This window comes from Poecile atricapillus, chromosome 20 (genome assembly GCF_030490865.1).
Source record: "Poecile atricapillus isolate bPoeAtr1 chromosome 20, bPoeAtr1.hap1, whole genome shotgun sequence".
Taxonomy (NCBI): Eukaryota; Metazoa; Chordata; class Aves; order Passeriformes; family Paridae; genus Poecile; species Poecile atricapillus.
Window position 1 is genome coordinate 1,024,592 of NC_081268.1, and position 22,052 is coordinate 1,046,643.

Consider the following 22,052-nt stretch of genomic DNA (forward strand, 5'->3'; position numbering starts at 1 on the left):
AAGAGTTTCCAGTATTTGGCTAAACACAAAAGAAACCCCCAAATGGTAAAACTTCTAACCCAAAGTGCAGCAACACATCAGTGTCCAGGGGAAACAGAAGAGTCTCTCACCTCCCTTGCTCCCAGATGAGGGAACTGAGGCCCCTTAGCCCCCAGATGCCCCAACAGGGAAGTACACCATATATCCCATGTGGCCAAGAGGACTGAGGGAAGGGGAAACTTTTTTAGTTTATCAACATTTTTGCCTCATCAATACGAAGAAGGTACTCACAAACCATGCCAAGCCCAGAGTCCCTGTCAAAGTCTAACAGGCACCACCTGAGGGTATTTACACAGTCTCTGCAGCCAGCAGCTGCTGCTGCCCTGTAATTATTTCTGATAACTTCGCATTTCAGGTAGCCACAGATAAATCAGCACAAACCTATTTAATAGCCTCCCTGCCTATTCCAGGGCTGCTATTCCTGCAACTGTACATACTCGGGGATGAAAAGCACAATTATTGTCCATCCACCCCAGGAAGTGATATTTCCCATGGCTCTGAAGCTTTACTTTAATCTAGAGGCAGGCAGGGAAGTGGATGGAATAAAGGTCAAATGCTGGGAACTGGCAATGCCCAGCTTTACTGCCAGGACCTGTGAGCAGCCCCTGAAGCTGTCATCACTTTTCTGCTCCCATCGTGGTGAACGCACAAGTACAAAATGGTACTTCCAGACCCTGCCAATTGAGTCACCGTGAATATCCAAAGTGCGACCAAAAGCAGGATTACCCACTAGATGGAGTGCATTCATTGCAGAAGTCAACAGTTCCTCCAGAAAAAAGAAAGTTTTCACAGTAGCCTCAACCAAAACCACAGCAGAATGCATGAAGCTCTTGCTGCAGTCTCCTCTCCTCCACAGAAAGTGTGGGCAGACAACTGCCACTAATCACGAAGTAACTCATACTTAATAGTCAGACCAGATTACAAGAATGTGGTAGCATATGCACAACGTGGGCACATTTTCAAGAATCAGCACCAAAAGCAAGAAAGAAAGCAAGCTAATCCTGCAATAAAATATCTGTGATGCCCCTGGATTCAAAAACCAACATTTCCTTCACCAACCTGCATTGTTTGTTTCTTTAGGAATTTGGGTTAGACATCAATCAGGACCATGAGTGTGCAGCACCCACTGCTGCAGCAGGAAACGAGTGTAAGACACTGCTAAAATGCAAATGTTCCCTTTTGTGCTTCTTTTATTGTAGAAGATTTTGTCAGCAATTTCTTTCCATGAGAAACACAGACAAAATGCAAATATTCTGCCATTGCACTTTGCCTCCTTACTCACCCGAACTCAGTGAAACGCCTGCTTGAATTATAATTGGCTCCATAAAATGAATCATCTTATGGGTAAGAGCATACCAGGCACAGATGCAAATCATGCAGACACTCAGCAAACGGACTTACATTTTCTTTCGAAAATGATCTGGTGAAGCACAGGTATCGTGTGACCTTGGATTTAAATAAGCCATCTTTCCACAGGTCAGCATCCAAGCCATCTGCTGTTTGTGCAACCTGCAAAAAGACAGAGGGAGAGAGGAGACATGTGAGCCAAGATAAAGTTAATACATGTACAGTACTTCTTCCTCAAACCTCTCCTAATTAACAGTAGCCCAAACTTTCACAGCATCTCATTAGTTTCTTCACAAGGTGCAGCGCAAAGAACTTCCAAGAGGAGGTATAAAAAGAAGTTCTAAAAATGTTGTCTCTCAGGAGACCCTTGATTAAAGATGCTCTGACAAAGGCTACTCTAATGAGGAAACTGCAACTTCAGTTACAGTCTCCAAACAGTAGTTTGGAAAAGTCAGCAGATTGAGGCATTCATTACCACCCCATACACAAGGGCACACCGGGCACGCTGGGAGGGTCCGTGAAGACAGAGCACAGAAACTGATTCATCTCAGGCCTATTTTCATGGAAAGCTGAAAGGAATTCTGACTCCCAGATCAAAAAGCTGCTTCCAGCAGGTGGAGGAATCCCTGGTCACTGGTGGGGGGTTTTAGCAGCAGTGCTGCATGCAAGGACACACCCTGCAAATGTCCCTCTCCAATGCAGCCCCACATCCCGCTGAACCAATGGCACGTGATGGTGCTGGGTAAGGAAACAGACTGGACCCGCCACAGGAGAGACAGCATGAGCTGCAGAAAATCTCACTTCAAGCTGATTCAAGGAGGGGGCAGGAGGCAGCACCATGCACTGGGGGAGGCCTCTATTCTCAGCAGCTGAGTACTCACCATGCACAGAGCAAGCTGGTAAGAGCCCTGGACCCAAAATGTTTGTTGCCAAGAGAGGAGGCAAGAAGGCAAACACAAAGAAGGGCAGAAGAAACAAGATTACCTCATCAGACTACACCCAACTGGCATCTCCAACAGGAGACTCCAGCATGGTCTGAAGCTCCACAGAAGCTGAACTTCTGCCTTATGCTCCTCAGATGGGACAAACTGCTCCACTGCAGCTCTTGTAATCATACCAAGTGAGCCCTTGGCCCCAGAGCAACCTGATAACAAAGAGCTGACACTTGTCACTTTTGCACCCATGTTTAGTTGAGTACACTGTGCCAGACACAGGAAGCAAGAACTGTGTGCTGACAAAGACTCCAATTACCCTGAGTGCAGCAGAGACAAGAGACAGTCTGATCAAAGCAGCAGAGTGCACTGACTGCTCCCCAAATTTTGGCAACTGCTGCTCACAAGCCCCAGCTCAGGTCAAGGCGTTGTACAACATACACAGCTTTTGTGCTCAGGCCTCTGCATGCCTGATTTTTAAACAGCCACATTTTAGAATAGGATTTTGGTGAAAAGTTTTGCTTATTTGAATTCCTTGAATTCAAACCTTTCCTGAACTGCTAGTTTAGGAATATGTAAAATCCATATGCATCTTCCTCTGTGATGGGTGTGGATGCTGAATGCGAGAGATCAGGCAGGTAGCACAGTGCCTATGTGAAACTAAGTCACATAACCTTCTCGCACTGGCCTGAGAAAGTGTGGCCTGAGAAATTGTGGGGAGGAACTCAAACAGTCCTTGGAGAAGGAAAACAACCTTTGCAGGTGTTGTTTGTCTCCTTGTTGTTTACTTGCAAGAAACGGTTGAGGGGTGTTGTTCCTGACTGTTCAATGATGGTGATGTGTTGGTTTGATGGCCAATTAAAGTTTTACCTTTTCAGACCTTCTCAGAAGGTCTATAAAAGAAGATCTGGAAGAATAAAACTAGGTCTCTTTGCAACTAAGCTTGAGAGTCTGTGTCATCACTATTGCTGCTCCTAATACAGTGTGACAATGGGTAACTCAGTCCTGGTGAAAAGATACTCAGGAAACAGTTTGCTTGGGAAAACTGCTGGCATATAGGGATGTTCAGTTCGAACTCCAAGCCTGGAAAATGTAAGCATGAATTAACTTGTCAGAAAACTCATGGGGAAAGAAAACAGAGCAGTATAAAGAGGAAACCTCTTGCATCACCTGCTGGGCCCCTGCAAGTAAAAAGAAGCCCCAGCAGCTCTCAAAGCAGAGCTGTGCCTGATCAGCATGCCCTCAGGACAGGAGCCAAGTGGGAGAGGCTGCAGCAGACCTGGCCAGCAGGACAGGCACTCTAGTGCCCCAGCTTGCCCAGTCCTTCCTTGGCTGAGAGGCAAGGAATGTGCGAGACAGAGACAGGAATGCCTGGCACAGAGCACACGGGGCCGTGGGCACAAGGAACAGTTTTCCTCATGAGCTGGGTGTTGCAGCGGCCTCAGGGAGGCAAAGAGTTAACATTGTTCCACCCCAAACCCCTTGTGAAGGGCGGCCCAGGAGTTCTGATTGGGTTTGAGTCCCTGGGGGGTTCTCCCTTGCTGTGTTTCTAATGGTCCCTGACCCTGAACTCCACCCTCAAAGGTGTAAACCCTCGGGGGTTCTGTCCCTCAAAAACCCCTGCTGTGCCTCTGTTCGGGGCTCTCTGTTCTGGACCTGAGTTTGTTCTCATGCTGAATAAATGGTTTCATGAACGGGAGCCCGTCTCGTTGGTGTTTCATGCTGGTCCCCAGAACCCTGCTGCTTCCCTGGACAAGATCCTGAGGTTGCAGGCTGCAACAGCTGGGGTGAGACACTCCTCACCCGTGCTGCAAACACATGGACTTGTCAGAGTGACACCCGCTAAGGAAGTGACACCCCACTATGGACAGAGCCATCTACCTGCTGCACAGCAGTCAGAATGGGGTTACTGCTACCACAGTCAGGTCTTTGGCAAAGCCCTTTAAACCTCCTGCCCCACAGGGTGATCTGCCCCTCTGGCAGTCAGGGCTTTTCCTGCTGGGTGAGCAGCTCGCTCAGGCACCTGCCCCAGAGCAAACCCCACTATGGAGCCACTGTTCAGCCTGCAGCAAAGAACACGGCTGCATGGGAACCACACATCCCTCCAATCCCAGGCTCCTGCCTCCCACCTCTCCTCCCCACCCAGACACTCAGTCTTGCCAGTTTGGTTGGATTTTCAGGAATCTAAGTTCAGACACACTCTGCATGTTTTGGCAAAATCAGGTCTTTGGTGCTTTGGCTGTGAAAAGGACTTGCCAGTTATAACAAGTGCCAGTAGCATACTTGTTTTCTAAGCAGACACAAAGGCAATAGAGATTATGGAGTAACTAAAGTACAACAGGAAAAAAGGCCTCTGGCCCATTTGCCAAGACATCCCCCCAGACACTTCCACCTGCCAGCTCCAGATGGGCAGCAGACTGAGCCCTGGGGCTCCATCTGAACCTGAGAAATGGACCTGGACATCTCTATACCTGGGATGAAGCATTCATGCTCCTGGAGATTTCTTTTAAAGAGAACAAAAGGAAAAATGAAGTTGTCAATTGGAGAAGGATAAAAATGAAAGGGAAACTGGTAAAGCCTGTAACATAGATGCCTCAGAAAGAGCCGGTTACTTCATTGCAAAACATGAAACCATCGGTGAAACTACATGAGGAAATACTTTCCCATGTAACTCTGAATCCACCTGTAGAACTGTGTGCTGCAGGATGCAGTAGTGACACACAAAGCCACTGGATCCCTAACATGACTACAACATCCCAAAAACCACTGCTGTTAATACTTCCCAAAAGATGACTGTGGTTCTCCTTTCCACGGTGCAGTGTGCACCTCTTATTATGAGGGCTCTAGGGAGCACACTTCTGCCACAGCTGCCTTCCTCAAGGCTTTACAGCAGCAATCAGCTGTCAGTGTCTCATTAAGGAAATTGCCTACCTGCAGAAACACAGATCCCAAAACCAGCCAGGCCTGCACACTGCCCATATCTCATAATATGATTTGTCTGCTGAGCTGAGCACTGCACTTGTGCACATTTAGCTTCACACTTTCAGGTGGGCCAGACCAGGTTCCAGAGAAGTCATGGAGAAGTGGCAACCCAGCATACCACATGCTGCTCCAGTGCACTGACTCACAGATGAGCCACCTTCACAAACATCCAGGCAAGAGCAGCACACTCCTGCATGCCACTGTCCCCTGTCACATCAGCATGGCACCCAGTATGGCCCCTTGACAGCAGGTGATGCACGGGGAACAGGACACCAAGCATGGCTGGCAGCACCCAGGCACACTGCGGGGCTGCTGCGGGGCTGTGGCTGGCAGCCGTGCTGGGGGAAGGACAGCCGTGCTGGGGGAAGGACAGCAGACAGCAGGCACTGCCCCACAGCCTGCTCCAAGGGCAGACAGTGCTCCTTGTGAACAGTGAGGCAGCAGAGCCAGAGCAAAGGCAGCTTCTCACTGTGCCCTGACAGAGACAGCGACCCACATTCACCAGCATTACACCACCACCATAATTGGATTAAGCCACAGGAAGACTCTTTTATCTTGTTTAGCTTAAACTGCGTTAGCGCTGCAACTCCCCATTAAGCCACAGGCAGGCTATCTGGGGTGAGCGCTCTCTCTGCCCAGCCATTTAGGCAAAATGCAATTCTGATATCAGAAGTCTCACACTGTCCCGTGCTTCTTTATCAGGGCAAGCAGCTAATTACACAGCCTGGCTCACACAGGTAATGAGCACTTGGAAAAACACAGTAAATGTAAAAACCTCCCAGGTCTTTAAGGAGCCTTTTCACAATATCCCCCTTGTGTCCTTACTTCAGCCTGATCCATTTTGTTTCTTCACACTGAACAAGGTATGCAATGATTCAGAGCTGAAGAGGCGTGAGCAAAGCCTCAAGTCAGCCGACTTCCACTCCCACCACACAAGATGTGTGGCTCTGGAAACCCAAGGTGTGATGTAGCACAGTTGGAGCAGGACATGTAGAAAGACGAGCAGATGAACTGCAGACCAAATCATTCTCTACAGATCTCTGCAAGGTCAGTATTTTATATTTCACAGTTTGGGACACTGATCTATGAGGAGAAACATCCTGCTGTTGGTTACACAGCAACTAATCCAAAGAACAAGCAGCTGTTGAACAGTGACCTCCCTTTATCCATTCACACATTCATCTATGCTGTATCCAGCTGCCTTTTCCTGCTGCCAGTCCCCTGCCAAACCTTAGTTTAGAGGTTTTCATTCTGCCTCTCAAAATCATCCTTGCAATTTAAGCTGGATACAAAACTCTTTGATTCTCTTTCTGAAGCTTCTCATCATCATTGTGCAGTGCTGATATGTGGGATTAAACAGCTGATGCGGGATCCATTTATTTAGAGATATAATTTGTACAATACTTAGGACTCCTTCAGGATGAATGTTACTAGGATTATTAAATTTGCTTTCCATAGTGGCCAGCTATTTCTGTAAACCCCTCCCCCAGGAAATCAAGCTTCTCTGGAATGGCAAAGATGAAGTGGCACATTTGCACCCACAACCCTCTCCTGAAGGAAAGCCTTAACCAAATGACTCCTCACAGCACAGTTTGAAAGCAGGCTCTCTCTGGAAGAGATGCTGCTCCCAACAAAGTAAAGCCTCACTAGTGCAGAACCATAGCATTAACTGCAGCAGCTCTAACAGCTCTACTTACAACATCATATCCAGTGGGTGCTCGGCTCCGGGATGCCACCACACCAACGCCTGTGATGGGATCCATCGGCAGGTCGGGCAAGGCATCGGTGAGGTCTCGCACCTCAGGCATTATGGACTGATCCTGGAAGAAAGAAGCAGAATTAAAGGGCTGCTGGGCACCACACCCCAGCAGAAGCCAGAGAACCAAGAGCACACATGCATGCCACAGTGCCTGTGCTGACACACCACAGACGGCCAAGGTAAACAGAGGATTAGGCCAGACACACCTTCTGCACTTTCATTTGTTTTTGATAAGACAGTACACTTGTGCAATGCCAAATAGGTTTGAAATTTGGGCTGGCAGCCTCAGAGACTCATTTTGTTGCTTCCATGGGCTGGTCTCCATCTAGCAGTGACAGGAAAACCAAAGCTCAATCCCTTCTCTCCCAAAAGAGAACAAATTTCATCCCCAGGTCAGGCTGGTTGAAGCAGCTCTGTTATTTTAAACAGCAAGAAATCTGCTCCTAATGGCTTTAGGGGGAGGTTCCCCATCCACTATGGTTGTTAAGACATGCTGGGGGTTCCCCCATGAGTCCTCAGTTCCATCACACCCCCCCCTCAGCCAGAATGATTTCAAGGAGCAGCACAGATGTCTCTGGCGCTGGATGCAGAACTGCACTGGCTGCAGGGAGCCTCATCACCAGGGAACACAGAGGAAGCACAGGGTGGGCTGGTGCAAAGCAGAGAGGCCTTGAAGAGGCCTGAGCATCTTCCAGAAGAGACACATCACCGAGAACATCAACGGAAGGAGATATGCAAAAAAGGACAGAAGCAGGTAAGACCAAATAATTTTGGAGGGATGCTGCTGCAGGAAGCAGAAGGAGAGGACAAGAAAGGGGCTGAAACAACCGAGGTGAAGGATGGGAAAAGGTGCTGCTACCTCAGCATGTGATCTCCTGCAGAGGCAGCCAGTTAAAGCAAGTCTTCCCTGGCTTTCAGGCAGGAATCACCCAGGAAACCGCCCCCCACGCACCCCAAGACAAAAGGACAGTGCTTTGTGTAAACAAGCATCACTGCTGCACAGCCAGACAAGCCGTGAACCAGAGCTGCCTAATTCAATTCCCTCCTCAGAGCAATCAAACCCCAGCATTTCTAAGCCATTTAGATGGCTGGTTACTTACTGCTTCTAGAAAAGGCAGAGGTGAGTACTGGTGCCAGTGGGACCTGGGTTTACACTTCACAATGCCCAGTCTGAACAAACATCGTGCTGCAGGCAATAAAAAAGAGCAAGTCTGGGCCCTATATAAATAATAATAATGTCACATGAACAGCCAGACCACTTGAGGAGTCAAAAACAATAGGTGCTAGTGACCAGTAATGGTGCAAACACTATTGCTGATGAACCAAACAGAGAAGACAGCTCTGCTTTAGCACCAGGACACGCATCCAGCACACAGAGCAAAGCGAACCCTCTTCACTCCCCAAGCAGCTCAAACCTTTGAGCATGATGGCAAGTGCAGCCTGAGCCACAGGGGCTCACCCTCCTCCCCCAGCAGGCTCTCTGTCCTCAGGGTGGGCGAGGAGCATGGGGCCCTGCTGCAGGAAAGCTGGAGGCACCGGCACAGCCAGGACAAACCCTGCACCACTGCCTGTGCCACCCACAGCTCACCCACAGGCCTCACCAGTAATGCAGAACGTCAGACATACAGCATGGAACAAACATAATGTGAATTTAACAAAGAGCTTGGAGTCTGTTCTTCATGAATGCTTTCTGAAACTTCTTCAAGTCACTCAGTAGTGTGGCGGCTTGTTAGTACGTATTGGGAGGAGCTGAGAGGTAATGAATGCTGACATAAGCTTCTCTTAGGCCATTCTGAACTGAAATCCAGGTAAGTGATGATACTCCACAGCGTGTTAATAACACCACACGGCAGGCTCCCACCCAGCTGCACTGCAGGGAAGCAGATCTGCTCACACAGTGCCTCCGGCCTCTACCAAACACACCCTGATGCAGTGCCTGCTGCTGAACGCTGCCCAGGCCCAGGCTCGCCATGCTGGGGCCTGCTGCAGGGAGGCGTAGCTGCTCCGGCAGGAACCTGAGCAGCTGCCAGGTCAGCCTGGGCAGGGCTGAGGACGAGGGGATCCCCGGCACCAGCACACGAGAGCTGGATGCTCCAACCCGCAGTGCCGTGCCTCCCCCGCAGCCCGAAGGAAGAAGGGCACCTTTGTGGGAGCCATGTGCGGCCCTGCTCGGCACGGCAGGGGGAGGGGAGACGGCATCAATCCTCACTTTGTGCCGGCTCACACAGAGCCCCTCTATGGCGGCAGAGCCGGCCCTCGGCCTTTCCGCCTGGCCACGGCGGACGCTGCGGGGCAACGCGGCACAGGGCCTGAGCAGCACCTGCTGCAGCACGGCCAGGCTCTGCCACGCCAGGCCAGCCACCCTGCACAGCTGCCCGCTGTGCAGGGGGCACTCAGCATGCATCTGGAACAGATACGGAGCAGTACAAGTCAGCTGCACACTGGGATAAATGTTTCTGTGAACTCTGCACAGGTCAGAGGGGAATCTGCGGCTGGGCAATCACACAGATGATCAGTTACACTGCACTTCGCGAGTGCGTCAATAAGGTTTCGTTTCTTTTCTATTGCGCCTTTTAACTCAAAAATGAAACAAACAAACAGTAAAAGAGGAGATTAAATTAAGGAGCAGGATTCTATAAGTACCTCTATTATTATAAGATTCTATAATACCTCTATGTTGTTTTAAATCTCTTTAGCAATGTGAGTTTGACCTGCATGCCCACCTACCACCACAGTGGCTGAGTGCTCAGCCCAGGATATGGCCTGTCAGCATCCTGCAGTAAACTGCCTGTGCCGAACCGCTCACTGCAGGGTTATTCCGGGAACAGGCCAAAACAATGAGAAGAACGCTTTTCCCATTTGTGAGCGTGCTCCCTGGAAGCTGTTCTCAGCTGTGGGGCCACATCCAGTCCCCAGCACACCCCAGCAGCCAAAGGAAGCCGGATGTGAGCTCTGGGGCAGGAAGATGCTTCAGAACATTGTGGGGCCACCCAGACAAAGCCAGTGGGGAAGGAATGTGTCTCTAACAGAAAAAGTCCCTGTGCATCCTGCCAGCACCAGCCCCAAGCAGCATGCAGCAGAGCAGGATGGGATGGTTGCAGGACGAGATGGACAGGATGCAGTCTTGGACAAGCAGCCACCATGCTGCTGGCTCCATCCCAAATGCTTCTCAAGCCTCGAACCAGACAGCTCAAGGCAGGAGGCATAGTGTCCCAGGGATCTTGATGCCCAGCTGTAGTAGAGGCCTTCTGGGACTCCACTGGTTTCTGGCACAGCCTTCTTCCCACAACCCATGCCCACAGTCACACACACTTCCCCTTCTGCCAGCACTCCCAAATTTGTCTGTTTATAGCCTTTTTGCTTGTTCTCTCCCATTTCCTTGTTAGCTCATCCGCCTTTATTTGTTTATCCTAGGCATACTTTTCTGCTAGCTCCACTGAGGTGACTGACCACACACACTGCTGGGCTCTGGCTGAGACACACGTAAAGCAGAAGAACCCACTTTCAGAAATGAAGGCATTATTGTGAGTTTCTAGACCATTTTCTGCACTCAGTGTTCCTTTTCAACAAGTTCAAGATCTGGTGGGTACATAACCAGACCAGGCCCTTCAATGTATTTGCTACAGAAGCATCATGCTGCTAGCAAAGCAGGTCAAGCTCTGAAGTTAAATAGCCAGGGACTTAAGAGGGAGAATGGTGTTATTGTTTCTTCCTCCAACTACAAGCCCGGCACTTTGACACTGGCTTGCTCTTCCCACAGGCAGAAAAGCATGAGCTAAGCCAAAACTGGAAAAAAACCCCAACTACCTCACTGTGTCCCTGCAGTCTGTGGGAAATGGTCCCACAAACCAAAGCAGACACACCGTTCAAACCCTGGCTGCCTGTGCAGCCTGTCACTCCGGCCCTGCAGGAAGGTGGGTGGCACTGCTGGCACCACACTGCTCTGGGGCCACACCGCCTCGACTCTCCCGCGCCCAGGCACCAGACACGGCCCCAGACAACTTTCTATTCCTGTTTCTATTCCTGTTCATGGAACAGGACATAGCTTCAATGAGAAAAACAGGAGCCCGCAGTGGCAATCAGCATCAAGGCCTTGGAGGCCACCATCACAAACAGGAAGAACTGCAGTGTCACATTTCACCACCATCGAAGGCATGCCCGGAATCACCCCTGCACACAGGCTAGGAGACAGCTGCCCTGCACCAGCTGCAGAATCTATACTTCGTGACTGAATGGGATGGAAACAGGAACTTAAGTGAGAGAATGAACAAAATTGAGACCCCGTATTGCTCCACAGCACTTCTAACTATGGACACACATTTCTGAAGAGTGTCCTGTTTCAAACCAAAATAGGTTTCCATACACAGATGGCCTTGCACCAGGGCAGCAAAACTGAAAGGACATTCAGTTCAGTTACTTCTATTTCGGCAGAGATATGAACAGGTCCCTGGGGGCTACTGGCACCCTTAAGCCTGGGATTCACTTTATCAGAGATGCACAAGAGGGGTACAAGAGTGAGATGTTGTCTGTTTTATCTCACACCTCCAGAAACTCAAATTATACCTTCATCTAGAAGGGAAGGCCATTTCAGTTAAAAATTATAGGGATGATGCTGCCAACCTGCTGCACAACACACAGGCTCCCTAAAGAATATAGTCAAACTAAAACACAAAATAGAGAAACCCAAGCTTTATCCCAAGCAACTACACACCTGCTGACATCTGGCCTGTCACGTTTCAGTGTTAACTGTGACGAAGCTGAGAATGTCCCAGCTCTGGGAACGTGCAGACAACACTGAAGATTGGTGGACCTTTGAAAATGTCTCCAGAAACCGCAGAGAAAGCTTGCAAACCTCCATGATGCAAGGCACAAGTACTTAAGACACAAAGCACACTCTGTCGTGCTCCAGCCAAGCCGTAAGAAGTCAGCCAGTTGTCACCAGGCACTGAGCACAGGTAAGAAAAGGGCAGTCAGGTAGGCCCGTGCTACAAACGCAGCAAAATACCACATGAAACAGGGGGTATTTTGTCATTTCCTCTAACTGTCACCAAGAACAATTTACAGTAAATTCCGGCGCAGGTCAAGGTCACCGGGGCTCTACCCCAAGGCTGGTACCCGAGGCCGTTCCTGCAGCTACCCCAGCCTCGGAGGAATCGCCGGGTCTCACGGAGGCCACGGGGGCGCTCCAGCCCGGGCCCAGGCGTGAGGTCCCCGCGAGGGCAGCCCCCGGCAGCCCCCGGCGGCCCCGGCAGCCTCGGCCCGGGGGCTCAGCCCGCCCGTCTCGCCCGGCGCCGCGGCCGTGTGAGCGCCCCCGCCGCGTCCCGCCCGGCGGGCCCACTCGTAGGAGCCGCGGGAGCCCGGCGGGCCCGGCCCGGGCCGGCAGCGGAGCCGCGGTGGGTGCAGGGACACTTAACTGTTGCCCGTCCGGAGGGCGGCGGGTCGCGGCTCCCCCGGCGCAGGCAGAAGCAGCTCCTCATCGCCCGGCGGAGCCGGCGCGGCGCGGCCCGGCGGGAGGAGCAGCGGCGGGGGAGCGGCCTGCGGGCCCGGGCGGAGCGGCGCGGGGCGGGGAGCGGAGCGGAGGACAGGCAGGCCCAGGCCCGGGCCCGGGCCCGGGGCTCACGGCGGGGCTCGGGCTCCCGCCGCCGCCGCTCCGCGCCCACCGCGGCCGGACCGCGGCGCGCAGGGCCCAGATCCCGCCCCGCCCGGCCCGGCCCCCGCACCGCCCCGCGCCCCCCGCGCTGCGGCCCGGCCAGCGGGACACTCACCGCGCTCCGCTGCCGCTGCCGCTCCGCCCGGCCCCGCCCGGCCCTGGACACCGCGCCTCGGCCCCGTCACGGCCCCGCGGCGCCCGGGGCCACACCTCGCCAAAGCTCCCCTTCCTCGGGAACAGGGCAGTGCCCGGCCGAGCTCCCCAGCGTGCTCCGAACAGCCTCCCCGACCCGGAGCACACGGGACGTGCCTGGTGGAAATGGCTGAATAGTTGTGATTTGGTCAGTGTAACCTTACTTCTGAAACGGGCCGTGTCCAGAAGATGGGCAGCGGCTGCTGTCGGCTGAGGAAGGGCAAATGGTGTCAAACAAGCCGGTTATCTTCTCAAGAAGTCCCTGGGGTTGGGAGGGATGAGCGGTTTCAGGAGCTACCTTCAATTCATTAAGATATTTGATGCTCTGTCTCACCATGGCAAATAAATTAAAGATATGCTCCAAAAGCATATCTTTATATAGATATATCTATATAAAGATATGCTGGGTGACCAGCAGCCTTCGGGTCCACTCACAACACAGAAAACATCCAGAACAGAGGGTCTGCAAAAGTCTGGTTCTGCCCAACCTTGACACATGCCAGTGTTGAACCTGACAGCACACTCATTGAATTAGCAGATTATGTGAATCCATGCATATCGTGGGACAGCAGCATGGTCCACAGCCATCATTACATGAACCAATCCTGCAGCTGTCCTGCACTGGCTTTTGAGCACTTTACCTAAAGCAAGGTCAACAACAATCGTCTGGAGAGCAGCGAGATGGGTGTAGGGGCTGACATCAGCAGCCTTTGGTGCAAGACAGAGTTGGAGCTGCTAATCCAAAGCAAACGGAAAAAAATCCTGGGGTGAAGCACGAAATAATGAAGGGAAGGAAACACGTTAATGTGTATGTAAATTATAGAGAAGGGCAGAAACCTACTCCCCTTTGTGAGAAGCTGAGAAGTGATGTGTGTGAAGTGCAGCAAGAGATTCTGTGAGGATAACGGTGAAAACTACAATACAAAAGAGTTAAGAACAGCTTGGAGAATTTTTGCTGATGGTCAAGTCGAAAGCTCTCCTGAAAGCTCTTATCAGACATTATTCAGCCATTCCTTCGGAGCAGATGGTCTCCCCCATCCTTTGTAGAGCTGGTTCACTCCGTTTTCCATGACGCCAGGGTTTGCTTTGTGTGGGGAACCTGGCCTTTGTGACTAAGAAGAGGAGAAGGATCTCACTAAGACACCCAGATTTCCTCCCTTCGACTAAATCGGGTACCATGTGGCAGTGTGGTGCATTTATCTGAGGGTCCATCTCCATGGTCACAAGATGTTTCTCTGTCCGATATTCTGCCTTTAACTAAAATACTATTTTCCACCCCTCTTTTCTCTCCCCCCCCCCCCCCCCTTCGTCTTTTTGCTTGATTTGACCATCTTTTGAGGAGTTCTGTTCAGCCTGTTCTTTTCTCACCTAGATAATGGTTTGTGTCTTCCATCCTGTTCGGACTGTCTTTATATTGCTTTAGTCTATCTGAGCTGAGCAGGAGTGGCTGAGCCAAAAGCCCTTCTCTTTCCTTTCGTGGGTGTCTCCAGGCTGGTTTTGCACCTCTCTGTCTCTCTCTGAGGTGGACAGGAGCTCAGCTGACCAGGCATTTCCCACTGGACCAGCCGTGAGTGGGCTGTAGGTGCTGATGCACCTGCAGAGCTGAGGGCCAGGGGAGTTCCTGGGTTTCATCCTCAGGACTGTTTCAGCTCCTTGCTCTTCATCTTGGTGTGGTGAGACTTACTACCAAGTAAGTCTGTGATTAGTCAGTGTTTGAGAGGTTTGTCTGGAAGGCAACATACACATTAGTGGTTTTGTGTTCCTGTCCATAAAGCAAACAGCAGAAACTGGCATCCTGCTTCATCCTGGACACAACCCTGGGCTGAGACCAAACCTTCCTCCTGTCCTCACTGGTGCTTCTCTCCAGTGAAGCTTTTTAGACTGATGCTTGCTGAACCATTGAAATAACTGAGTGTTTTGAATGGCAACTCAGTTCCCTGTTTGACCAAGGCTCTCTGGCTCCTACTGAGTACAGCCATGATGGCTGCTAGTGGCTTCTGCATCCAAAGATTAAAAATATCTCTATATATTTTGAGTGATAAGGAATACAATGCATTTTTTTGATTTGGAGAGTAATTTAGAGAGAAGAAAAGATGATGCCTGGTGGAAATGAGAAATATATGTCCCATACATAATATATGCCCCAAATGTCCTATTACAAATACAAGAAGATTTCCTGAACTGGAGAAGTTGTTACACATTACAGTGTGCTAATGCTCCCCCACGGAGATGCTGATACTGAGAGAGTCTTTAGTGTAATAATATTAAAAATCCGAGAGTTTCAGTAAGATCCTCCCTGCTACCATGATGGTAGGAAATGAATTGATTACAAAGGAAGACTCTAATTGCTGCTTAGTATCCACAAAATATTCAAAGATTCACTGCAAGCATATATCGCAGTGTGTCTGTGGCATGATATGCCATAACATGTTTTCCAAAGAGAGTCACTTCCCAGCACAGTTTAGCTGCTGCCCTTGGAGTGACTGCAGCCAGGCAGCAGCACAGCTCAGGGCAAGTGCTCTGCCCACAGGCACCTTTAAACCTGGGCAGGACTGGAGGCTGGGAAAAGCCCTGCTGTTCTCTTCCACAGGGCACGGCACAGGCTCTGAATCAGCAAATGCTGGGTGTTGGGTACATGAATCATAGCTATGCTGGAGTTGGTTAATCTATCTGTGTAAAGTTACTCAAAAGTATAAATATTTGCAAGTATAATGCTTTCTTATGAATGTTTTACATCCATCTTTTTCAAGATCCATTTATTTGCTCCTCTTTATCTCAGAACGTATCTTTCCTCATGAGTTCTGCAGTCCTGTACGTGCTATCCAGTTCATACCAGTGTTGTCTTTTTAGGACACCTAATAGGGGGAATTTGGGTCAGTCTTGGCTCTGATACTGTTGCTGTGGCTGAACAAACATGGCTTGCTTATCCCTGGGTGGATGGCTGCCAGAACTCAGATCTTCCAGAGCACTGTTTCAAAGCTGGGTCTGTCCGCTGTGCGGGACATGGTCCGTCTGTGCCATCCTGCTCCGTGTGACTGCCACAGAACGGCGTGGCTGGAAGGGTGGCAGCTGCTGCTGCCACTCCTCAGGGCTTAGTACTGGTGACAGCACTGCTTTGCACCTCACAGTGGTTTGCTGGCAGCATTTGTGGGGGTGAAGAAGATGCCTGCGGAGCCAATCCCAGAGCCATTCCCGAGGAAGCTCAGTGCTGTGGCCAGAGACCTCACTGCTGCCAGTGCTGGCTGTGGTGAGGTCCTGCCCACCACACTGCACTCGTGCTCTGCATGGGGACAGCCAGCGAGGAAGGGGCTGTGGCTGGCCATGCAGGAAGACAGGGCCCCTGTCCTGGCATCTCCAGCCCCAGAGCACCTCAGCTGAGCAGCCAGATCTGCTCCTCAGTCAGAGGCTGGACTGAGATAGCCGGCAGTGGTTGGTCCCCACCACCCTCTTTACATTTCAAGCATTTTGTAGCAGCAAAATATGTCCATTCCCAGATACCACCTCTAAAGAATAACAGTGCACAGGTTTCTACACTTTCACCTGATACATATAATAGATAATGTGCTGAGTCCTGTGGCTAGCACAAGCACTCTGGCCCAGTGCTGCTGCATGTGCAACTGCCAAGGAGCACTGGAGCTCCCAGCAAGTCCTGGGATCACCATCAAAAAGGATCCCAGTTTGCTGGGAGAAACAAGCTGTAAAGGATCCTACAACCTCATCCTGCCTGTAAGCTAAAGTCCTTTAAAATCCTTTGTGCAGGAATTCATCTCTCCATAGCCACATTTAGCATAGTAGTGATATAGTACTGCACCTTCCATGTTTTCCATACTTGTCTTTGGAGGAAAATCAGTCCAGAGTTTCATTTCATGCTGGAGTTGCTGCAGGTCACGGATCAGCTGCTGCCTGGTTTTAAGGGTTCTTGAAGGTAGGTTTAACCTGCTGCCTCTAATTTGTTGCACAAAAATATCTCTTTGCAGCCAGAACTTCCCTTCTATATTTCTAGTTTGTACCTTGATTATTCTAAAAAAAGTGAGGAGGTCCTAATCCCTAAACCCAGGCACGCACTCTGAAACAGATGAAGCAGTTTTGAAAAAGCAGTTTCTTGATCTCTTTCCCATTAACTTTCTTATCCCATACTTGTTCCTAAGCACTAGATAAGTTGTCACATTTGTATTTCAGTTATGATGTACAGGAGACCAATATACAACAATCCTACCAGAGATAACTGATTTATGTAGCACCCAGTGGTGGCTTTGGCCAGGACAAGGGTTCAGCCCCTAAAGAGGTTCAGGGCATCCCTCACCTGAAGGGATGGTTCTGGAGGAGAGACTGTCACCAGCTGCCTCCACAAGGGAAGTAGGGCCCAAAGCATTCCGTGACCTGCCAGGGAGCCTCTGGCTCAGGGTGCACAAGCACTGACACTGTTTTGTGGTACAGGGAAGAAAGCTGGCCTCATGAGTCCTGTTTCAAGGCCCCACAGCCAGGACCAGCCCTGTTTGTTCTGTGGAGACACCCTGGGACTAAGGCACAACTGCTGTTCCACCGAATGGAGGGCAGAGAGAATGCCATGCAGCTAATAATTACCGAGGAGAGCCACGCATCCAGATCCTCATATTATGAGTAATGGCCACAGCACGATGGAAACCTTTGCTTGAACAATTTTGAATGATGAACACATTTGTGGAAATAATGTTTTCTTTGCAGACCTCCTCTGATGAAATGCTTTGCTTTCTCACTCGGGGTGGATGCTGTCCCCACAGCGTCCAGCCAGCCACCCGCTGCTTACTGTCGGTCCATGGCCTTCCCTGTGGGTTTGTGCAGGACATGGCTATCAGGGTTGCAAAGCTGCTGTCCCAGGAACACAGGCTGGCAGCAAACAGCATTCCAGTGCTGGGGGTTTGCACAAATGCCAGGCAGTCAGTTAATAGGTGACCATTTGGCAGTGGTACTGGGAAGTTTGTCTCAGTTCAGCTGCTTTTGCAAGACTTTGGGTGCAGCCCCTTCTCCATTTAGCTGTGCAGGACCCCAGCTCTTCCAGCTCCCAAAAGCAGCACCACAGGCAGCACCCCTTGGTCCTCTTAAACAAAAGAAGTAATTCACACACTGCAGCAGCCTGGGATTTTGCACCAATCTAGCCCCAAGCTGTCTCCCTGTCCAGCAATGCCAGGGAATGCCAGGGGCCCCATCCCCTCCTTCAAGAGCACATTGACTCCCTCCATGGCAATTCTCAGGCCAGCTGGCATCTTTAGACACTGCTTTTTGGCTCCTTGGCTACTGCAGCTTGTGCAGATTAGCACCCCAGCAAGGTTCCCATCCACCTGACAGGACCCGGTGTGGATAACGATGCCAAAGGCAGTCATAACTGGACAATTACTGTATCACTGGGAGACCAGAAAAATTGCAATCCCAACATCCTTAATGAAGGGTGATGTTCCCCGTTCTCACTTGGCTGTCCCCAAACAGAAAGTCACTGACCCAGTGGTCACAATGAACATGCAAGGGCAGAAACCAGCCTGATCGATCCCAGAACTGAGAAATTTCAATTTCTTATGGCCAGAGATGGGGTCAGGAGCTCAGAAATGGGGTCATCATGGGAAAACCTAAATCCACCATGGCCAACAGTTCATGCAGAAGCCCCAGCTGCTGAGCAGCTCGGAGTGTAAGGTTGGTGTAGGACAGTTATTGCCCTCAGTTCTGGCTGGAGCTTCCCAGAAACCCTGCAACTCCCACAGGTGTGATGACCTGTTCTCAGCAGGACAGAGGCCTGTGACAGTTCACTGAAGGCAAAATGCCTTTTCCCATCCAGCCTCACGTATTCCTCTCTTCATCTCGTGACAGTAAACACCATCCATATTACAGTGACACTGGCAGAAAACTGCCGTGGGTTTGCCTCCTGCTTTATGCTTTTCAGGCAGAGACCAGCAGCAAGAGATCAAAAACTGTTTTTCTGTTGCTTCAGAGCCATGTGGGCTCAATGAGCCAACAAACCCTGCGGCGCTGCAGGCCGTGCTGCTTAGCGCCCGAGCAGTAAATTACTGACAGGACGCTGCAGCTGAACCTGCAGCACTCCTGACCCACTACTGGCAGCACTAAACCTGCAAGGCACCAGTCTCCAAAATGCCAGATTGGCTGAAATATTCATGTTTCGAATACAGATGGTATAAAAACCTCCAGTGAGGTTACATCCTGCACATTGGCATGTGTCAGCTCCAGCACCAAGAGCAGATGAGTCACAGCTGCTTTATTCAATACACAGGCCATGGCAAAGAGGGGAGCAGGGTGTTGAACAGGCTTTGGGTGACACCAGCTCCTTGCATACATTACTGATTCCAAGAGAAACCTCTCCCTGCTCTGGCACAGCATCAACTCTGCTCTCACCATTGCCCTGCTGGAAGCCAGTCAAGGCTGTAGCATCATTTCCACAACAGAAGGTGCAACGAGCAAACGGGCATGGATCCTGAATGAAGATCCAGTGGTGTCAGAGACTTCTTCTGTTCCTGGAGAATGCAGAACCCCAGCTAAGACAGGAGGGCCCTGGCCACAACAGCATTTGGACCAGTGCAGCAGAACTGTCCCTTGCAAGAGTTAAATTATGCTCCATGGTGGGAGAAGAGCCCCTGTCCCACGAGAGGAGGATGGATGGGAGGAAAGGCTCCCACAGGACACTGCTCCCTGCCAATTTCTGAATCTTCTTTTTGAGCACCTGCAGTTGCTACCCAGTTTTGCCAATGAGGCAGCAGTGCACAGAGCAGCAGAGCTTTCCCTGCCCCCCAAAATGAGGTACAATTCCCTCAGTAAACAGACCCTCATGATTAGCCAGAAACCTTCAATTTATGTGAAAGCAAAATTTTCCCTAAACCCATAACCATCTGACAGAACGCGGGAGCAAATTTCAAACTGTCTTGCTTAGATCCAAGGCTGTGCATCCCTTCCTGCTGACTATTTGAGCAGGAAAAATGGTGGGATCAGCCCAGATCTGTTGCAGTGAATTGGGCCTGGGCCAGTCCCAGCTGGCACAGGACTGTGCACTGGAGTTGCAAGACCAAACTACCTCTTCCACCAGCTCCCAAGAGAGCTTGATGGAAACGAGTGACAAACTGAAGATGCTTCCACCAAATGGGTTCCCAGGGTTAGCGAGGATGCTTGAGGGTGCATCCACCCACCAAGGGGGAACTCCTCGCACATGGGCTGCCCCGTTCACCCGTCTGGTATTTGTGGGGGTGAATGGGGCAGCCCATGTGCACAACTTGGATTCACAGGGGGCATGGCAGCTCCAGCTGCCTGTGCCTCACTGCCCTTGTGCAGTTGTCTGCCAGTTGTGTGTGCCGATTGCTGTGAATGCCACCATCTGGTGTGCCACGTGGACATCATAATCTTTTCTTAATTACATTAGCAGTGCAATCAGTTACTGCATTACAAGGCCGGCGATGAGCTTTTAAATCTTGGTGGAAATCATAAATAATTGCACTAAGTACCAGGCGCCAGATGTGAGTGCCAACTTCAGTTGCTCTAGATAAATAGTAACCTTACAACAGTGTTAGATAACAGTCCAGTCGCTGCTTTTCATGGCTTAACAGTGGCTGCACACCCATTTCTTTCAGGCAGGATCTATCCCCAGTGGTAGATTAAAAAAAATAGAAAAAACACAAACCATAAACAGGATTTTTCAAAATGTTGAAAATAAGAGCAATGTGGAAGAAAAATATATTTTGTTTTAACATACTGGAGTGGATGGATGTCAGGTGGCTGCCCTCACGGTGAGCCCCTCATGACACTGCTGGAATGTGATGAGGGGTGGCCAAAATCCAGCAGAACTGAGGGATACCTGGAGGTACAGACAAGGCAGCAGCTGCAGAGAGAATGGTCCCAATGGATCATCCTGGGGTGAGATGGGCTCCATGGGCAGGGCTGCTCAGGCTCACCCTGGCTCAGTTGTCCCCCAAAGCCTTCTCCTTTCAGGAAAATTTAGGAATTTTTTTGTAAAAAGAGGTGTCTTGAATCACTGACAACCATTTTGCCAGTTTCTTTGGAGTCAGGTAACTCAGTGAAATTCACTGAAATGATCCTGCCCATAACCAGTTGACCCAAAGGAAGAGCCTTCATCACACAAGGAGAAGAGCCTCTGTCCCAAAAAGGGCCACCATCCCGCTGTCTTGCTCCCAGGAAGGAAAGCACGTGGATGCCAGCTGGCTGCTCTGCCACGGCCACCCGTGCCCAGTGCCAGGAAGGAGCGTGGGGCAGCCAGGCAGGGCAGCAGGAGGAGGCGGCTCCTGAGTGTGGAGCACTACCCCAGGTGCCAGCTCCGTGTGCCCACACACGGTGCCTGCTGCCCCCCCAGGAGCTGCAGCGCCATCCCCGCTCACACCCAGCACAGTGCAGGCAGCTGGCACCTTTGTGGCATCGCTGTGCCAGGGCTGCCAGGGTGACACAGCCTGGACCAGGAGCTGCCATCCCCCCAGGAGCTGGCACGGGTGGGACGTTCATCCCTTTGATAGATCCTGGGGGCCACGAGGGTGGAGTGTCCGGCAGCTCAGGCTCCATTTGGAAGGAGAACAGGAGCTGGTACCCTTGCAGTGTTTAAATAAGCAAAGTTTTTCTGCAAAGCAGAGGTTAATGTACTTTATTGTTCAATGTCATGTTTATAGTGGATTGTTGGAGGAAAAAAATGTGATTAATTGCCCAGAAACCCACGGATCTACAATTATTTGGTTGTTGTGAACAAATAAAGGGCTACAGTATTCATCATATTCAAATGAGGCAGTAAAATAAATGATGGCATGCCGTTTATGAACAAAACCTCGCCATGTTCCCTCACAATCTGAAAATGTACTCGAAAAATTGTAAATGAGATACAGCCATTGTCGAGGGCTCACTGGTGATTTGTCTTTGTGTAATGTTTTGCAGTGCTGACCCATCACTTGCCTGTTTTAATTTATGTCACAATATGCACCTTCATTATGCACTTTATGAAAACGAAGTGCCAATTTGTAATAAAGACTTGTTTTCAATGAAATCTCCTGGTTTTGGTAGGTGTTCTGCTTTTCATTAGCACCCATTTCACCAGGCCTAGTTAAAGAGCACAGGTACAGACTAAATATGTCCGATCATTCATCATAATTTTGCTTTCCACTTTGTCACAGCTTGGGTATTT

At 50.5% G+C, this 22,052-nt stretch overlaps 1 protein-coding gene across 8 annotated transcripts in view; it reads right to left on the reverse strand.

Annotated features, from left to right (window-relative positions):
- Positions 1 to 12,847, reverse strand: part of MVB12B (multivesicular body subunit 12B) — a 59,581-nt gene extending 46,734 nt beyond the window's left edge. For 2 of the 8 annotated variants that reach the window (XM_058853341.1, XM_058853336.1), the window contains exons 1-4: positions 11,771 to 11,795; positions 8,160 to 8,245; positions 6,998 to 7,120; positions 1,441 to 1,548 (exon numbers count right to left, since the gene is read on the reverse strand). In XM_058853341.1, the coding sequence (XP_058709324.1) occupies positions 1,441 to 1,548; positions 6,998 to 7,120; positions 8,160 to 8,245; positions 11,771 to 11,780 (327 nt within the window). In that variant the 5' untranslated portion in view covers positions 11,781 to 11,795. Of the gene's footprint in view, positions 1 to 1,440; positions 1,549 to 6,997; positions 7,121 to 8,159; positions 8,278 to 11,770; positions 11,796 to 12,473; positions 12,759 to 12,824 lie in introns of those variants that run through there. The other 6 variants (XM_058853343.1, XM_058853344.1, XM_058853339.1 and 3 more) reach the window with 6 other exon arrangements.
- Between the last annotated feature and the right edge of the window lie 9,205 nt (positions 12,848 to 22,052).